At 35.3% G+C, this 19,787-nt stretch overlaps 1 protein-coding gene across 9 annotated transcripts in view; it reads left to right on the plus strand.

Moving 5' to 3' along the window:
• LOC132160797 (receptor-type tyrosine-protein phosphatase T) overlaps window positions 1-19,523 on the plus strand; it is a 236,362-nt gene extending 216,839 nt beyond the window's left edge. For all 9 annotated transcript variants that reach the window (XM_059570487.1, XM_059570489.1, XM_059570490.1 and 6 more), the window contains 8 exons: window positions 2,434-2,569; window positions 6,276-6,425; window positions 7,552-7,725; window positions 9,061-9,192; window positions 10,358-10,483; window positions 12,343-12,506; window positions 15,548-15,683; window positions 17,570-19,523. In XM_059570487.1, coding sequence (XP_059426470.1) covers window positions 2,434-2,569; window positions 6,276-6,425; window positions 7,552-7,725; window positions 9,061-9,192; window positions 10,358-10,483; window positions 12,343-12,506; window positions 15,548-15,683; window positions 17,570-17,623 — 1,072 coding nt within the window. In that variant the 3' untranslated portion in view covers window positions 17,624-19,523. The remainder of the gene's footprint in view (window positions 1-2,433; window positions 2,570-6,275; window positions 6,426-7,551; window positions 7,726-9,060; window positions 9,193-10,357; window positions 10,484-12,342; window positions 12,507-15,547; window positions 15,684-17,569) is intronic.
• Window positions 19,524-19,787: the final 264 nt, after the last annotated feature.

A 19,787-nucleotide genomic window follows, 5' to 3' on the forward strand; every position in this document is an offset into this window, starting at 1 on the left:
GCCCATGCATTATTGTTTTTATATTGTTGACTAAAACTATTAAAAATAATATTTGGTAGTTGAAATAAAGTACAAAAAGAAAGAAAACTACATTAAAAAACCTTAAATGAAAACTGAAAATATAAAAATAAAAGCTAATTTAAAATATTAATATTAACTAAATAAACTAAAAAAATAAGCTAATAACACTGATAAACTTAAAAATGTAAATTAAAAAGAAAACTGAAAATATAAAAATAAAAGCAAATTAAAAATATAAACAAAAGCAAAAAAAAATAATAATTACAAAAAAAACTGAAAATATAAAAATAAAAGCAAATTAAAAATATAAACAAAAACAAAAAAAATAATAATTACAAAAAAAAACTGAAAATATAAAAATAAAAGCAAATTAAAAATATAAACAAAAGCAAAAAAAAAATTATATATGGTATTTATTTTATATAATGAAAAAAAAAACCCTGCCAGGTTTTTAGAATATTTTTGACTCTATATGTGATCTTGTATATGATACTTTTACATGTCAAGCTTCCATGATATTGAATTCTGCCATACAAACATTGCCCTTCAGAAGGTCTTGCTCCATTATTTACTTATAAACGACATGCATCTTTAAAACAAATTTAAACCATTTTAATGTGAAATTAGGTGAAAGCGTTTATTTCGTTTAAACATTTATTTTATCTCAAATGTTTGACAGTCCAGATGATCGCTTGCTGGCAGCGTAACTAACTTCTCATGTAACAGTAAAAGAACCCAGGGAGATGGAAGAGAAGACGATTTTCACACATCCATGAGCACTCACGCACACATTCTCACACTAACGTAGGATGCTTCGGCACATGGATAGACATTCACCCATGAATCTGTCCACAACATGCCCACGTGCTCACAGATGGATGCACGGATAGACAGACTCGCTCTCACAATTGTGGGGAGAAATTGGGGGCCGTGTGGGAAGAAGGTTTGAGAATGAAAGGTGACAGCAGGAGACTGTGAAGTGGCAGTCTAAATTTGAAGTCGCCCCTGCAATCCCAGAGACGAAGCAGATGTGACAAAGAAACTTTTAGAGCGGATTAGCCCAAGTGTCAGGGGCTCCTGGTGCAGAGATTAAGATTTGTATTCAAACAGTAGTTTTCAAACACTTTCTTACTTCCATGAAATGCAAAAAGAGTTTTAGCAGAATGTCCTGGCTGCTCAAGACGTCAGTAATTGGATATGTGGGAACCAATAATGTTGGTCATCAAATCTGTCACAACACAAACTGATGTACCATATTGAGCAGTACTGTACATTAAGTTGCTTATGAAATTTGTATCTGTAATGGAAGGGAAGAATTTGAATATAATGAATAATATTGGCTACTGGGCATTTTAATGTTTTTTACTAAAAGGTCCACCAGAAGGCATGTAGTAGATTGTGTACTGTTTGAGATTGAGAACAGTTTTTCTGCAAAAACAACTGATTATATTGAGAATTTAGATGCATTGGAAATGTGCATATCAATTATTATCCAGTAGGCTTTACTAATGAAAATGTCTGGCAATTAGGGGATGATGATAATATTGAATAAATGACCGAGGATGTAAAGGGTAAAGAAATCCTCCCTGTCTATCCCTCTCCGTCCTTTGCTTTCTTTTTGTCAGTTGTTTACCACTTGCACCATTAATCACCGTGAGTGACGGCCAATCTGTGACACCGTGGAGTTGCTCTGTGTGTGTGTGTGTCGTTTTAGCCTGACTGATGGCACATCTTCTGTCCAAATGCTCTCTCACACACACAAGCATCTTGGTCTGCCAGAGCCTTGTTTTTGTAACACCTAACATTTGGATCTTAGCAGAAATCTTAGTCTCATGAATGTGTTTTGGCCATGTTGTGAGGACAAAATGTCCCCAGAAACATAGTAAAATCTCAAAATCATGACATGTACAGTGTGGGAACCTTGCAAAATATAATGCCATTTAATGCAATTTAACACTTTCTGTATGTCGTGTTTATCACTAGGGTTATTTTATAACATAACTATATAAAAATGTTTTCTATGTAATGATAAATTAATATATAGAATAAGTTTTCAATGCTCACTAAGGCTGCATTTATTTGATCAAAAATAAAGTAAAAACAATGTGCCATATTATAACAAAAAAGCTGTTTTAAATTTTTATATACAGTATATTTTCAGTGTCACATGATCCTCAGAAATCTTTCTTATATGCTGATTTGACACACAAAAAGTTATTGTTAGCAGTGTTGAAAACAGTTGTGGTTCTTAATATTTTTTTTCTTTGAATAGGCAGTTTAAAAGAACAGTATCTGAAATATAATTTTGTGACAGTATTAACTGCACTTTAATTACAGTCTTACAGCAGAAATGGAGCTGGTAGAAGGTTATCATGAGGCCAAAAGCCTGATGTTCTTCTGTATTTTCTGCAGTGCTGGTGCTGGAAGAACAGGCTGCTTCATTGCAGTGGACATTATGTTGGACATGGCCGAGAGTGAAGGTGTGGTGGACATCTTCAACTGCATCAGAGAGCTGCGCTCACAGAGAGTCAACATGGTTCAGACAGAGGTGAGCAGAACCACAAAAGTTCTTATTTAAGCTTAAATCACAAGTTTATATAATCATGCATGCATTTATTAAATGTTTCATTATTTCACACATTATTCTCTTACTCACCTGTTCACTATTTCACTTCTCAATCATGCTCTCAGAACCTCACTCACACTCACATAGCCTTTTACTAAGCTATCTAGTCTGTGAAGATGATATTGAAGTCATCTATTTTCAGCTTAAAACTTATATAACCTTTCTCTTCCCTACATTAATCTCCACAATGTAACATCAAAACAGCCAGAACATGAAAGGCAGATTCCCAACCCAGAATTTACTGGATGTTGGAATTCAAAGTCATTCAGTGGTGGATGAAAATTAGTATTGCACTATGCATGAGTTATTATTGTGTTCTGTTTATTAATGCAACAGTACTACAGTAAAACTAATAAATATTAACTAATATTAATAATATATTTAACTAGTGTTATTCTTGAAAAAAAAAAAAAAAAAAACAATGCGCCTTTAAAGCCTTGAAATTCATTCAAGTATTTGACATGAAAACTGCTAAATTATTAACATAATTATTTTATAGCACAACTATGATTTATTTATGTAATTTATAATTATACTGTACCATTATTATTGTTGCTCACTAAATAACACACTAAATAAAGTCAGCATGCTGTTTTATTCAATTTATTCTAATATTGCATGTTTTTTGGATGTATGCTTTTAAACAGCATGCTTTTAAAAGACTAACACTAAACACAGTGGTGGTGATAATGGCTTCTGGGAGGCAATTTGTGTCAGCCTGCAGCTCCATTCAAAGATAATCCTCCACAGATACAACACACAGCAATTCATCTTTTAAAAGGCTTTTTCCTAGTCTTTTGTCCTCAGCCCTCCGCAGAAGTGCTCACCAGGTTATGGAGTAATAATAGGTACGAGAGGTCAACCCAGCTTGACTTTAGCTTAGCGTGGATCAAAGGCCTACATTAGCATTCAAACCTTTAAGGCATTAGGCAATTAGGCATTGTTGAGTTAAAATATGGATAATTCCGGCCCATATTTGGGGCCTGGGTTTAAGAAGGAGCTTAATATTAGCTGCAGGATGAGGACGGTGCTTTGAGTGCCCCCTTGATCTCATTTTTAAGGCCGCAGTTGGAACGGTTTTGGGGGACGTTGCTGTCACTGCAGGATTTCAGCATCAGAAGCTGCAGCGCTGTAATCCATGTAAAACATCCCTGAGGCTGGAGTCATTTCACATCAGCAAATTGCGCTTCATGCATCAACGTTCATGCAATGCTCTCATGCTAACATTTGCATGAAACTATTTATATTATAACTATTTTAGAGCTGTGATTATTGTTTTTATTATCAAGAAATTTGTTCTAAAATGCCGAGTGGAGGTTTTCCCCTCAGCAAGATAATTAAAAGTGTCTTCAGCAGGGTTGAATGGTAAATCTGGGATTGCATTACATTTGAAATATTAAAATTATTAAATAAAATTAAATACATGTACAGGTGCAGTATAAAGACTACCAATCAGAATGTTTTTTTTTTTTTTTTTTTTTTTTTTTTTTTTTAATGTTTTGAAAAAAGTGTCTTATGCAGACCAAGGCTGCATTTATTTGATACATACATTTACATTTATATTTTAAACAGTGTTGGGGAGTAACTAGTTACATGTAACGGCGTTACGTAATTTAATTACAAAATTAATGTAACTGTAATTAGTTACAGTTACTACGAAAAAATGAGTAATTAAATTACAGTTACTTATGAAATTTTTAACGATTACAAAGGGGATTACATTTGAATATTTACACACATCCACATAAAAAATTAACTGATTTATTTCCCAAATTGCACTGACTATTCTGAGACATACCGCCCTAATAATTTCCGGGATGCGGAAACACAGTCGTAGAATCCAGTCATAAAAACGTCAGTACACTTGAATCAAAACATGACATGGACTAGTGTCTGTGAATATAAAGCCCCAAAAATGCAATATATGACTTGCACATTCTGCGTGTCTGTGGAAATCAGGCGCGGACTGGACACCGGGAGAACCGGGACAATTCCCGGTGGCCTGGCAGCCGATTTTGCCCCACTATTTAATATCATTATTGTATAATTGCCTGCCGAATGTACTAAAGCGATCATTTGCGAATCCGCCATTTGATAATTAAATCTCTAATAAATCACGAAGTGTTAGTCATGACTCGCGCGCTCTCCGCGCCTCCGCCAAACGGTTTGGATCAGACTCAGAGTAATCAATGCGAGAGAGAGAGAGAGAGAGAGAGAGAGAGAGAGAGTGAGAGAGAGTGAGAGAGAGAGAGAGAGAGAGAGAGAGAGAGAGAGAGAGAGAGAGAGAATAGACTGCTGGAGCAGAGAAGCAGAACTAGTGTTCAGGGTTTTAGGTCAGTTTCATCTGTAAAGATGCTTTTTTGTCTTTGTTTTTTTATTTAATCAAGCAGCAGCACGTTGCTCATCAGTCATCACTCAAAATACTATATAAAGGACATCATTATTATCTGTTGTAATGTTACAGTAGTAATTTAGCTGAAAAAAATCCGATTTTTTCATAGGTTTAGGGGGAGCTACGACAGACAACACAACCTTTACGAAACTTAACATTTTAATATTTAACTATAAATCCAGAGAAAATGGTAACTATTGTCTAACTGTGATAACCAAAAATGTAAAATTATTTTACAAATGTATTTATTTAAAAATAAATACAAATCCATTTGCAAAAAAACAAAAACAAAACAAGGTTATTTTACTTTTATATAGGCTAATAAAAGCATTGTTAATTTTTGTAAGGGAAAAACATGACTCGTGTACAGTATTAGGATTTTTTTATAAAGATATTAATAGTATTGTAGAGTATTGTAAAGTATAGTTTTGTTCAATCTTGAGTATTAAAGTCATGAGAGAGATGGATAACAGAGCAAAATAAAGAGACTGAAGAGAAAAATAGAAGTGAAGGTGCAGTTCAGGACAGAACTTATAATTATTTAGCATGTCCCTAAATTAAAGATTTAAACCTTTTTTTATGTCAGGTCCATACAAAAAATAGTTTTGTCCATGAATTTGTTTGTATGAGTTTGAATTTTCCAGTCTGAATTTTTTCCCCAGTCCGCCCCTCCTGTAAATTAATGGCAAAGACATGGTTTCATTTACTACACATAGGCCTACTGAAGCTCGCAGTGTTTTCAACCTCTGCCGCCTCAATATAGGAGTACACGAGCACATAAACATAATTTCTAGAACTGCTCTGTGTCACTTCATTTGCATTTTACTTATTTTGAGAAAACTATCATCATATACAGAGACAGCAGTTTAAAAAAAACACCAATGTTTCAGGAGTTTATTACACAGAATACGTCACATGCTTATTAGATAAATGTATTTAAGTTGATGTATATGCTTTCATTTATTTTTCTTTATTTTTCACAAATTTAGAAAAGTAATCAAAAAGTACGCAAAAGTACTTAGTTACATTACTTTAATAAAGTAATTGAAAAAGTTACACTACTATTACATTTTAAACAGGGTAACTTGTAATCTGTAACCTATTACATTTCCAAAGTAACCTTCCCAACACTGATTTTAAACATGGTGCTTTTGTGTATGCTCTTACCATGACATTAGCATGAGTGTACCACAGTATTTTCTGTAAGTTGATATCTATGTCTATCTCTTTCTGCAGGAGCAGTATGTGTTTGTCCATGATGCAATTCTGGAAGCGTGTTTGTGTGGGAACACGGCTATCCCAGTGTGTGAATTCAGAGCCATTTACTACAACATCAGCAGACTGGACCCTCAGACCAACTCCAGCCAGATCAAAGATGAGTTTCAGGTGAGCTGTCTAAGCAAATGGATCCATTTCCACCAAAATAGTTTTGTTGCTCATTTGAAGAGTGCTTCTAAAATCAGATGACATTTTGCACAACAAGACAAGAAGCAAATTACTATATCCAGAGGGAAAATTACTATTTTATAACGCAAAAGTTTTAGTCTTACAAGAACTTGACAAGAAATATTTGCGATTTGATTTCAGACTTTGAACACAATCTGTGACATTGTAGAAATCTGATTTCTCAGTACATCATCCTCCATTTGCTGTTCAAGCAATCTCATTACAGTCTAGGAAGAGCAAATGAGATACTAAAGAGCTCTCATTTGTGATTGATCTTTCCTCTGAGTCTTAAAAACAGTAGGAACATGCAATTTATTTTCAAACTTCATGCTTCGTGTTCCTGCAGCGAGCTACACGAGCAGCCCACATGGAGGCCTAATTTACTGAATCCTCCAAGGTTTTTTCTGTCGACTGGTAGTGCTGCAATATGGCTAAAGGCCTCACAGCTATTTCTAACAGCTTTATCAAGCTCTCTGATGTGATTTCATCATGATTACTCCTAAATTCGAAGCGCTTTTGAATAAGTCAATCGGCAAAGCACACATTTAGATGAGGCAGGTGAGTAAAGACACAGTGTCTCAAACGTCAAGGGAGAAAGCGTTTCTTTATGAGCCATCGACGAGCTGCTGAGATATTTCTTTTCATGGTGCCTTCATGTTTTGTATTCCCTGTGAAATGAGCGAGCCGCTGCCATCTGTGGGAGAAGCAAGGCTTCAGATCTGTGAGGTGTCTCGTAAAATATGATGAATATGTTTCTATCTTTCTTTCCTCCCAGATCTTTCGTTTTCTATCTAGCGTTGCATCTTTCTCGCTTGTAAGCTATTTTTCACTGTCTGTCTATCTCGTTCTCTCCCTCAACGTCTCTGTTCTTCAGTCTGTCTTATACATAAGTAATGACTGACCTTCGGTTTACTAAAATATTTGCATTGCTTGTGGTTGGACCAGCAGTGCGAGCGGAATTGGTTTTATAAACGCACAATTTTTTCCCCAACTAAGACCAAGAGCAGCCTAATGTTTTCTATGTTTTAAAGGTGTATGTCACAGTCCTTGATGTCTTCTTCTTCAGACTCTGAATATAGTGACACCGCGTGTCCGTCCAGAGGACTGCAGCGTAGGTCTGCTCCCGCGTAACCATGATAAGAACCGCAGCATGGATGTCCTCGCGGTGGACCGCTGCCTGCCTTTCCTCATTTCTGTTGATGGCGAGTCCAGCAATTACATCAATGCAGCACTGATGGATGTAAGTTTGATTGCTTATATGTGGTCATGCAGAATAGTGCTAATAAACAGCCAATATGTTAATAACAATAACTAAAGTGATAGATTCTGTAGTCAATCTTGCACTGAACTTTAAAGGGGTCTTATTATATATATTTTTCACTTATAATACTCCGACATAATTTGGTCATTTTAGGCTGAATTTAGATATTCATTCATTTTTACATTATTTTTTTTTATTTAACTTGAATCTACAGGCTTCTTGTCATTTTCAAGTAAGTTCAAGAGTCAAGCTACTCTTTTGAAAAGGTGGCTAGCTATAAGCTACTAACAAGTATCTAGATGAAGTTATTTATGAGACACAAAACAATAAAGGGTTTCGAGCGAATAAGTGCAGAATGATAACATGAAACTGTAACATCAAAAAAATGCATTATGTACTACTAAACAATATTTGGCAATAAACGACTTAAAATGTCATGTAGGGACATTTTCATTGTGTTCATTCACAAGGATGTCTAACCAAACTGGAATAATTTAACGAATCACTGAAATAAATCGGACGTTCTATTGTGAAGTATTAGAGGAGCTTTTAGAATAAACCAATTCACTCAAATGAATCAGTCTAGAATCAGATCAGCAAAACATACATCTTGAGGCAGATGACAATAAGTATAATATGAAAAATATAGATTTTGAGTGCTAATTTTAGTTTGTCAATTTTATCTAGTCATATATATATGAATATTTTAAAAAGTCGGTTTTTGCAGCCCCATGTCATTAAATGGTTTATTTGAACTAAGAAAGAAATTTTTTGAGGTTTAAATAATTTTTTTTTACAGACAAAACTCAAGCATTATATATTACAGAGCTTGGCATAGTACACACTGATAAATTCCAGGTAAGCGGAGCAGACGGCCAGAAGCAATATAAACAAGCCAATTTAACAAAGTACAAGATTAGATCACATCTATGTAATCTCCACACATAGATCATAAGCACACTCGTACCATGAACCAGCAATCTTCATTTAGCATCCAAAAAGCATAATCAAGACAGGAGACACGCACCTCAGACAAAGAACAACAAGATGAAAAGAAGATAAACAGCAAATGAAATGAACGCCCTAAGCGTGCTAGCAGAGCGTGTGTGTTTGTCTCAAACGAAGCCTAGGTAGTCCATGTCAATGAATCCCTTGGCAAGGTTATCACTCAGTCTCTGTCTTTCCTGTCCCTCTGCAAGTCTCCATTTAGTTTTGGTCATTACACATGTGAGGCACGTTGGTGGTATGTGGGGTTCAAGCACATCTTCAGTGCTGGAAGGAAGAGTTAACTTGTTCTCTTATTGATTGTCCTAGAGCCACAAACAGCCGGCGGCGTTCATCGTAACACAGCACCCTCTGCCCAACACCGTGGCCGACTTCTGGAGGCTAGTGTTCGACTACAACTGCTCCACTATTGTGATGCTGAATGAAATGGATGCTGCACAGGTATGTGAAGTACTTGGCCCTCACCAGCATTTGTTATCTGTTACAAGTGGATATTGGAAGATGGGATTCATTATCCTCATAGTGTTGTATTGATTTTTGTGGATAAGGCGAAATCCAGAAAGAAAAATGCAACCTAAATTAAAAAGTCTTTATACACACATTGATATAATAAATGAGTTTTACTTAAAGTATACTTAATCATTCAAAATATGGGGTTATTATTTCTAATATTTTTTATTTTTTATTTTTTTATTTTTAAATGATTGATGAATGATTTTATCCAGCAAGCACACATTACATTGATCATTATTCTGGAAAAAAAAAGGACTCTACAAACATATTAAGCAGCTGAACTAAAATAAATAATGTGGTTAATCACATTTCTTTCATGAATTAACAGGAGGGGGCAAGTCATTTGTCACTTAATAAATTAAATGAATTATTTAAAAACTGCATTTTGTATTTACTCTGGTTATCTTTGTGTAATATTAAAATTTGTTTGAATCTTTTAAGTGTGACATATATGAAAAAAAAATAGTATGTATATATAGCATATAGCATATATTTTGTAAATTTTGAGAATGTACATGTACTTATGTATATATATTTATATTCATATAAATTATGTCATATATAATTATATTTAATATGTAAACATATAATTTTTCTTAAATATAAATATGCATGTGTGTGTATTATATATACATTATAAATATACACAGCACACACACATATATTATGTAAAAAAAAAAAAAAAAAAACACCTTTTATTTTGGATGCGATTAATCACGATTAATCATTTAACAGCACTTATATATAACACAACTTTTTCCCAGGAATGATGGGAAATGAGATGATTCATTTGTTTAGTTCCAATGAATGATCTTTTTTTACTCAGAGAAGTTCTGAAAGTTACAGTATATTTTAGATCAAGGGAAATATGATTTATGACGATGTGATAAGTTAGAGTGGGTAAATGAGGGAACATTGGAACGGATTTCTTTGGCATACTGCAATTTGAGTTGAGATGAGATTGTGGACTTCAGAATTATTGAGTTGTTTCCATCTTCTCTTGCACTCTTTTGATTTCAGCTTCTTGAACTCTAAGTACATTATTGAGTCACATTGAGGGCTTATTTGCTGTAAATTCTCTCCCTCGCTGCAGCTCTGCATGCAGTACTGGCCAGAGAAAGGCTCCTGCTGCTACGGCCCCATTCAGGTTGAATTCATCTCCGCTGACATTGACGAGGACATTATCAATCGCATTTTTAGGATCTGCAACATGGCACGGGTAAGTGGAAGTGGACAGGGAAGGGACTGCTGTTTAGTGGCTCTTTGGGACTCAGCTGAGTGACTGAAGCAGAAATGTGTTCATTGATTTGTCTCTCACTTCATCGTTTGGTCCTTTGTTGATCTGAAGACTCCAACTAGGTCTGCCAGAGCTTTTTTCCGACCAGGGTGCAATTTATGTTCACTGTTTTTTATTTTATTAATGTTTTAAAATGTAATTTATTCCTGTAATGACAACGCTGAATTTTCAGCATCATTACTCCAGTCTCCAGTGTCACATTATCCTTCAGAAATCATGATTTGATGCTCAAGAAACAATTTTTTTTTTTTCAATTATTATTAGCAATGTTGTTCCAGTTGTTTCGCTAAATATTTTTAAACCTGTGATACATATTAACCCAGTTAATGGAGGCAAAAAAATAATAAGATTTTTTTTTAATTAAAAGCAACATTTCAGTAACAAAATATATATATATATATATATATGTGTTTAAAAATTAGTGTGCATTTTTACTTGCTACTAAACAGATGCTTAAAGCCTTCACCAAATTGAAGTGTAAGAAAAACTAATGGCTCTCAGACAGGTTTCCTGATGATGTACCTCAAGCCAAGTTGAACCCCCTAAAAGCCCTGATGTACTTTGTACAAACCATCCTGACTATTACTTCCTTAAATAAAACAGCTTTTTGAAAACCAAAATCTTAGAGCTCAAGAAAAGATAAAAATTCACTTAAGTCACTTTGATTTGGCTCCTAATGCGACAGTAAATCAACAGCGGCTGAGATTATGACCCTGAGTTAGTGATGTGAGAAATTACGTTATAAGCCAGAAAGTCTATATAGTCCTTCTCAATCCACATGATTTCAACACTCAGCACGTCATGCATCTTTGAACGTGATTCGTTCTGCCAGACCCATATGCATGAGCACAATAATCTGATAAATATTTGACCACCATCCTGCCATAGCTGATATAAGCTACAGATGGGTTTTGTGCAGTTTTTCTTCTTTTCCATGTGAGTGAGCTTGAGCTTTCGGTTGGTGCACATTAGCAGTCATTACTGAAGCTTGACGTGTTTCGAGCGTCTAAACGTTTCAGAAGACTCATCCCGTCTCCTCCTGCTTCCCTTCTCTTTTCTTCCCCCTCATTCTCTTTAACCACCGGTGACAGGCGAGGTTTACCCAGTAGCTAATCAGTGCCAGTGTAGCATAGCAGCACAAAATAAATAAGTGCCACAGCATCACAAATTTGCCATGAAATAGCTCCATCAATGGCAAATTGTGTGTAATATGACTCTCATTTAGCTGATCCGGTCTGACTGCAGTATCCAGTTGACATCTCTGTTTGCTTTCGCTACTGTTTTGATGTTTTATTTTTTGCTTTTCAGTGTCACTGCAAGAAACGGAGGTAGTGTGAATGTTATATATACAGTACAGAAAAAATGGTTACAATCATTTTCCAAACCAGCTTTCAGTTGCTTATTGTTCCAGCGTTCTTAGTTACGTTTAAATTGAAGTATCGATTTTGTTGCTTCTCCTAAAAACTGAGAAAACATTTAGTAAAAACATAAATCAGTAAATAGTTCATATCCAGTCCACTAAAATATTGCTGAAGAAAAACCTCCCTATTTAATCTCATGGCTGTCTAATAGACCACTGAGATAATTAAATCAACATTAATATGAATAAGTAAAGTCATTTTCAGTTGAATATTAACTTCAAAGAGATGTCTTTATGCGGATTCTCTTGACTATGGGGTGTCAGTCTTTTACTATAGTTCAACACTTTCACTTTGTGAAACATGAGTTGACAAATGTTTTCTGGAAATATGTTCTCAAAACGTCTCCTGTTTTGCTTCCAGCCTCAAGATGGCTACCGACTGGTCCAGCATTTCCAATATATTGGTTGGCCGGCGTACAGAGACACGCCGCTGTCCAAGCGCTCCATTCTGCAGCTGGTCAGACGACTGGCCAAGTGGCAGGAGCAGTATGACGGAGGAGACGGACGCACGGTGGTCCACTGTCTGTGAGTGTGACCTCCACAACACCAGCTCCATCACAACACAAAACTGTTATACTTAAAACCATAAACATGTAAATGTATGAATGAGTTAGTCTTGTTTGGAGAAACCCTGTGATGAGCAGAAATGACTGGACAATATTAATAGAAACATAGCAAAACACATAGCAGGATAATGTTATGTGGTGTGTGCTATATGGACCTGAAATATAGTAAATTGTTGATGACATCTTGGTTGCACTTTATTTTAACGTCCATTTCTCACTATTAACCAACCATTAATGATGACTTTTGCCTCAAGCTTATAATTTGCTGCTTATTAATAATTAGTAAGGTTGTTTTTTAGTTTAAGTATTGGGTAGAATCTAAGCCTTAGTTTAGGTATTGCTTGAATCTAAGATTCAAGATGGTGCCTGTGTCTTCGGCATACCATCTGCTGCTCTTTATTGATATGATGGATGTTTGGTTTTCGAATGTTTGGCACACTTTTGTTTTATGACCGACAATCACTAATGAATATTCGCGCCTCATTTATGGACGTTTATAAGCAGGACGTGGAGCACGTTTTTAAACAAACACAGAATAATTTTAATGGATATTCCGGTGTGTCTCTGCCGTTGGCCTCTCAGCACTTCAAGGAGAAAGAGTTGGAGAAAATGTGGGTGTTGGGGAGGATTTACCATCCAACTAAGGACACACCTTCAGGTTGGCTTCTTTTCTGTGAGTCGTTCTGCAGTGGTCCTGTTGCCTGGTGGCCGTAGGTGGCTTCAACCTGTTCTCCCCATCTCTGTCCCCTGTCCCCTTGGATGGAGTTCCTTGGTCGCCGGTGCAACGGGGTGACTCCCATACCTGCGCTCTCTAAGCAGAGTATTGCTTTCTCCTGATGGGATTCCCCCGCCAAAAATGGCTCTCATCAATGCTCAATCTATGGTGAATAAGACCTTTCTGCTAAACGATTTCTTCACTACTCATAGTCTGGATTTTATGTTCATGACTGAATCCTGGACCAAGGTTGGTGATTTAACTACTTATTCCAAATTGGTTCCGGCCGACTGCACCTTTTTTAATTCTCACCACCCGACCAGAAAAGGGGGTGGACTAGTAACTATTTTAAAAGACTCTTTTCTTGAGCGCTGTCAGTCTGTTTCAGAGGAAGTGTTTGCCAGTTTTGAAGGTCAACTTCTCCATCTCGACTGGAATGGTCCCGTTTTATTGGGGTGATTTACTGTCCTCCTCACTCAGCAAAGGACCTCATACCGCAATTTACAAAATTTGTCTGCAATGTTGCCACAAAGTATGACCACTTTTTATTAGTATGCGATTTTAATATCCATGTTTGATGTCGGTCAAATCCATTATCGAAGGAGTTTCCCAGGAGTTTTTCTTCTAAGTTTGGATCAAATTTGAATCAGTGTTTTATTTTCATCTCTCTGGATCTACCGTTACCTGACCTGGATGCTGACCAACATCTAAGTCTTCTAAATTCTACCTGGCTCAATGTTTTTGATGTCACTGCTCCACTCAAGCCTTATAAGCACAAATCTAAATCTGTTCTGTGGCAAAATTCTGATACTAGACTCCAATGACTCCAGTTACAGCATTAGAGATGGCTGTCCACACTTTTATTACTTGACGTTTAGATTACTGCAACTCATTATATTGTGGTATTTCAGTGTGGTTGGGCCTCGGTTGTGGAACAATCTGTCGACTGAGATTAGAGTGGCACCTTCCCTATACATTTCCACGTCACTTTTAAAAACACACTTGTTCAACCTGGCCTACTAATATTCTCATTACATTGTATTATGGTCGCGCTTATTACTCTGAGGAATGTTCAAAATGTCTTCAGAATGTTTATCTGTATTTCATTTTTGGTTTACACTTTGGTCAGTCTTGTGGCTGGTTTTAAAATGTGCTTTATAAATTAATTAACTTGAACTTGAACTTTGGTAGGATTAGGGATATAGAATATGGTCATGCAGATTATTATTATTATTGTTTATTAGCTTTGTAAGTGCTAATAAACAGCCAATATGTTAATAATAGGCATGCTAATAAGCAACAAGTTAATAGTGAGAATTGGTCCCTATACTAAAGTGTTACCGACATTTTAAATGTACACTGTATGTAATCAAAGGAATAGTTCCTCAGGCCATCCAAAATGTAGATGAGTTTGTTTCTTTATTAATATTTTTTTAATAATAAATTAACCTTTTATAATGCCATACTGATTTGTCTATAGATTTTAACATGTGTAAGACACTGTCTGTTGTTGCTAATAAGAGTTTAATGAAGCAAATTTTGATCATTCAAGATGTGTATTTCACAGCTTTTCATCTAAGTCTGTGTGCACTGTGAAAAAACTGCAGCTTTAAAAGAACTAAAGGATAAAACCCTACAGCCTTTGAGCCAAGGACAGTCTTATCAGTGTCACAAATTAAAGCCAGAGAGATATAAAAGATCTGACAACTTCATTACTTTCCCATCACTGTCAAAAAAGTTCAGCTGTTGAATGCATAGCAGTTTCCGCGAGAGAAATAATAAAAAAATGTGACAGTAATGCTAACATTCTGCAAACAGCATGAATCACTTTGAAGAGAATTCTCTACTTGATTGTGTCATGTCATTGTACTGATACTAATCAGGGGTAAAACAAAACTGACCCGTGATCAGTGGTAGTGATTTACCAGTAGTTCTGCAATGTCCTCTGTTCAAGCAAACATCCAGATTCAAATACAAGCCTTTTACTTTCGTAATCTCAGTTCGAATGAAGACTATACTTCTAAACCATGCGTAATGTGCCATCAGTATTTGTGTTTTTCGAGGAAATGACACTATGAATGGCTGCACATTAAACTGAGATATTAGAAGCTATTGTAACAACACAATAAAATGATACACTTAAAGGTTGGAGCCAAGAGGCCTGCGATCTCCAGAAATGTAACACAAGTCAAGCTGTGATTTTATGGGATATTAACTCTGCGTATCTGTGACATTATGGGATGTGTGATTTGTTTCTCGTGCCTTATTGTTGTTGATCTCTTCAGGACTGGTGGAGGACGCAGCGGGACGTTTTGTGCCATCTGTAGCATCTGTGAGATGATCCAGCAGCAGAACATCGTGGACGTGTTCCACACGGTAAAGACGCTGAGGAACAACAAAGCCAACATGGTGGAGACAATGGTGAGCTCCACGCATTTCTCTCTGCTGTTTAATACTGGGTTTTCAGTTGACTCACATAAATTAATGTGTTTTTAATAATATTGTGTTTAGTGTCAGTAAGATTCAGCAAGGATGCATTAAATTGATCAAAAGTGACAGTAAAGAGAATGTTATAATGGATTTATTTCAAATAAATTCTCTTAATTTGAACTTTTGTTCACACTTTATTTTCATGTCATGTCTAGTCATGTCTTTATTTTTACTAGTTAATAGTAAGAAATTGTCCCTATACTAAAGTGTTACCGAACCTTTTATTCATCAAAGAATTCTGAAAAATAAACTGTCATATTTCCACAAAAATATTACATAATATGAAATTTTTATATAATAATCAGAATAAGTTTAATCAGAATATTAGATGGATTTCTGAAAGATCTTGAAACACTGAAGACTGGAGTAAAGATGCTGAAAATTCATTAAATTACATTTTAAAATATATTCAGATAGTTATTTTAAATTGTAATTTTTTTTTTTTTTACTACATATTTTTTTTATCAAATAATTGTAGCCCTGGTGAGCAGAAGAAAAAAAATATTACCAACCTCAAACTTTTGAACAGCAGTGCAAATAAAGGTATTAATGTATTTTTTGATACTTTAATAAAATATATATATATAATATTAATAACCTTTTTAGCTGAATCATGTAATCTTATTAATATCTAAATTTATAAATGATATAGCTTCCACAAAGTTACTTTTTGTTAGTAACTATCAGTCAGCTATTTGTAAAATTAAAGATCCTGTTAATTCATTTTTCTTTTCAGTATTCAAATTATGGAGGAAATAGGAAGGTTAAATAGTCCTTAAACAAGGTTAAAATAATAATATTAATCAATTGGCTTTAGTTACATCACACACATTAACACACATTGCCACTTGTTAGCTAGTCATTTACAGATATCATTTCAAATCTCCTCTAGGGGGAACATTTTATTTTTTGTTTACCACCATCTGATTCCATCCTCATCGTTGAAGGCTGTTCAGTGCTAACATATTCAGATACTCACTATCTTCAGGAATTTTGTTGGTGGTCTTAATGATTCCACTTGAAGCAACAGTTCCTTGAGTCTCGGCAGCGTGTCTGCCGCTCTTCATCACTCTGAGACAGAAAAGGAGTGTAATTACTCGTTCACCTCAAACCCCTGAGACACACAGCTGCACTTTCTACAATTCTGAGAGAATGTCTTGAGTGTAATAGGAGGCTGTTGCAGGTGCAATTAGAAATCTGTCCTCCGAATGCACTCCAAACATCTCACTCAGCTGGAGAAAAACTCCACAGCTGCGCAACTGATATGATGCTGGACCAAAATAGGACTAACATCAGGTTACCATTGGCCGTTAGTCTGGAATAGAAATGTATCTATTAATAAATTCATTAAAAATTTATTCAGTGATTTCTTTATTTGCACTCACTTAAAAAAAAAAAACATTTAATCAGCTAGAAGTTTCTATTTGTGAGTGCAGTCTTTTTTTGTATTTTTGTATTTCTCTGTTAGATTCCTACTTATTTATAATTCATAACCATGAGCTAGACATTGCTATTTATGCTTGCAAATATGAACATGACATTATAACAAACATAATGTTAATAAACTTAATAAAAGTTGCATTATAAAAATGACAGTAATGGCCATACACACCTAGGCAAGGCGCAGGAACCCTCTGACATCTAGACGGCTGATGAGACTCTTTCTCTATTATAAGCAGATGTTTTCCTCTAATAAAAGTGACTGTATAATGATGGGGTTGCATTATTAATGCAGGGGTTATAGGGAAATCTCCCCTGAGTGACGTCTGCCTTTGAACTGCTAATGCATTGTTGCTATTGCTTCTGTTTTTGTTTAGGAGCAGTACAAATTCTGTTATGAGGTGGCTCTGGAGAGCTTGAATGCCTTCTGAACGTTGGAAAGGTGACGAAGGGAGAAAAACAAGCAAAGCAATCTTCTCTGCTTCCTCAGAATGACATCTCATCTCATTCCTCTGAGCTTCTGTGATGAGAACAGGAAACTAAAGTTCAACCCTTCGCTGTAAAATACTGTATAAATAAAACAAAACGTTATTTGCCATTTCTTTCTTCTTCTGTCAATGTCCAGCATAAGAGCGTGTATCCTGGACCGTGAAGTGATCTTGTACAGTCCTATTCCTTTTTAGCTATACGCCGTGAATGTTACCTTTCAATGTAAAGAACAACGTTGAAAAAACAAATGCTTCTTTCTACATGCCAGCTGGGAATAACCAAATAGACTTTCCCTGAGCTCTGTACAGATTTAAAGAAAATCAAAAATATCAAAACAAAGCTTAAGCGTATTTGCAGAGAAATGTGAGGAAGGATATTTTTGTTAATCTGATGATTTTTGTGGTTCCTCCCTTTGGTACGTTTTCACTATGCTTGCTTTCTCATACACATGCGCCGCACGCCTACAGACCAACGTAAAGATATTTCAAAGGTTGTACGTTTTGGGTAATATTTGTTCTATTGCCGTTCTGTCTTTTCTTTTAGTGTTTGTTCTTTCTAAAAATAGATGTTGCCATTTCGGTTTTGGTTTCTTGATGTAGGCGGTGAATGTTAAAGATTAAATATATATCTAAAGTATTTTCTGTTTGTTATTTGCACTTTATATGTCTGTTACCTCCAAGGGTGAATCTCACAAATAATTATATACTGTTGTATAATGAGAAATTATACTTAGCATCATGAGAATGGAGGCTATTTTCGGACCAGTAATTGCTTAATTGTTAATTGTAACGCAAGAAATTTTTTTTCAAGAATATGATAGTAATCACTTAAAAAGCTTTGTTTGCTTAATTGAAAATTACGGAGCCCCACACATGGCATGCAGAAAAAAATATTAGGCTAAATTGTGTGCACGATTTACTATTTCGTTCCCTCAATTTATAAATTGTGCGCATGATTTACTAATTAGTTTCCTCGATTTGCTAAATCCTGAACACGATTTATAAATCAAGAGAATGAATTAGTAAAGTGGGCACATGATTTAGCAAATGAAGGGAACAAATTAACTAATCGAGGGAACAAAATAGTAATTGTGTGCACATTTTAGTATACTGAGGGAACAAATTAGTAAATTGTGCACACAATGTATTTATTTTTTCTTGCATGTCATGTGTGTGGCTCCTTAGAAAATAAATAAATAAATACATACAAATTAAATATGTTTTGGGCATTTCTTTGTGAGATTCACCCCCAAAGTATTGGTATGTATTTGTAATCCTGTTTCATCATTTGATTTGAAGTGCCAATTTCTCACATTAAATAGAAGGACTACCACCAAACTACAGACAAATTGCATATCATGAACAATGCCGCGACTCTTTTCTAAACCCCAGTTTGGATGAGAACCTATTCAAACTCCTCAAGCTTTCTGAATCTGGGCTTCTGCATTTTTCAGTGTAATAAAAGCTAGTGAATTTAATTGTAAATCCAAGAGTTTTGCACGAAAACTGTGATATGACTGTGATATCTGTTTCTGAGCTTCTGAACTGTATTTTTTAGAAGAATATATGAATGTTTCACTGAAAACCAGCCATCACACAAGGTTACGGCACTTACTCTTTTTTTATTTTTATTTTTTTGGGAACTGTTTTTTAATTTTCATGAATTCACTGCCTGCTTTTATGATTTACTCCACTTATTGTATTTTTAATTATTTTCAATGATTATTTATCATTTATTTGTCTAGCAAAGTGGTATATAGAGCTGGTGATTTCATGACCATGGTGGTTCTGTTGCTTGGAATTGTGATAACATTAATAAAGGGACCAAAATGTTGAACAGCAACTTTCCTGAAGCACTGAATTTCTGTTTGTCATTTCACTTACGATCCATCTGCCTCTAGTAATGACAGCTGAGCATCTGCATCACTTTAGAGTCCTACAGACACTGAGGACACTAAACTGTTATGGGGTCATTCTGACAAAACGGTGCCATTTGTGCCTAAACATTTCAGGATTTCCTTTCATTTAATCATTTCATTTGAAATTTCGTACTGCAGCACACCACAAAAGTCCCTTTAAGGCAAGTCATTTCACTCAGCAGCCATCA

Source organism: Carassius carassius, chromosome 17, assembly GCF_963082965.1.
Source record: "Carassius carassius chromosome 17, fCarCar2.1, whole genome shotgun sequence".
NCBI classification, from domain to species: Eukaryota; Metazoa; Chordata; class Actinopteri; order Cypriniformes; family Cyprinidae; genus Carassius; species Carassius carassius.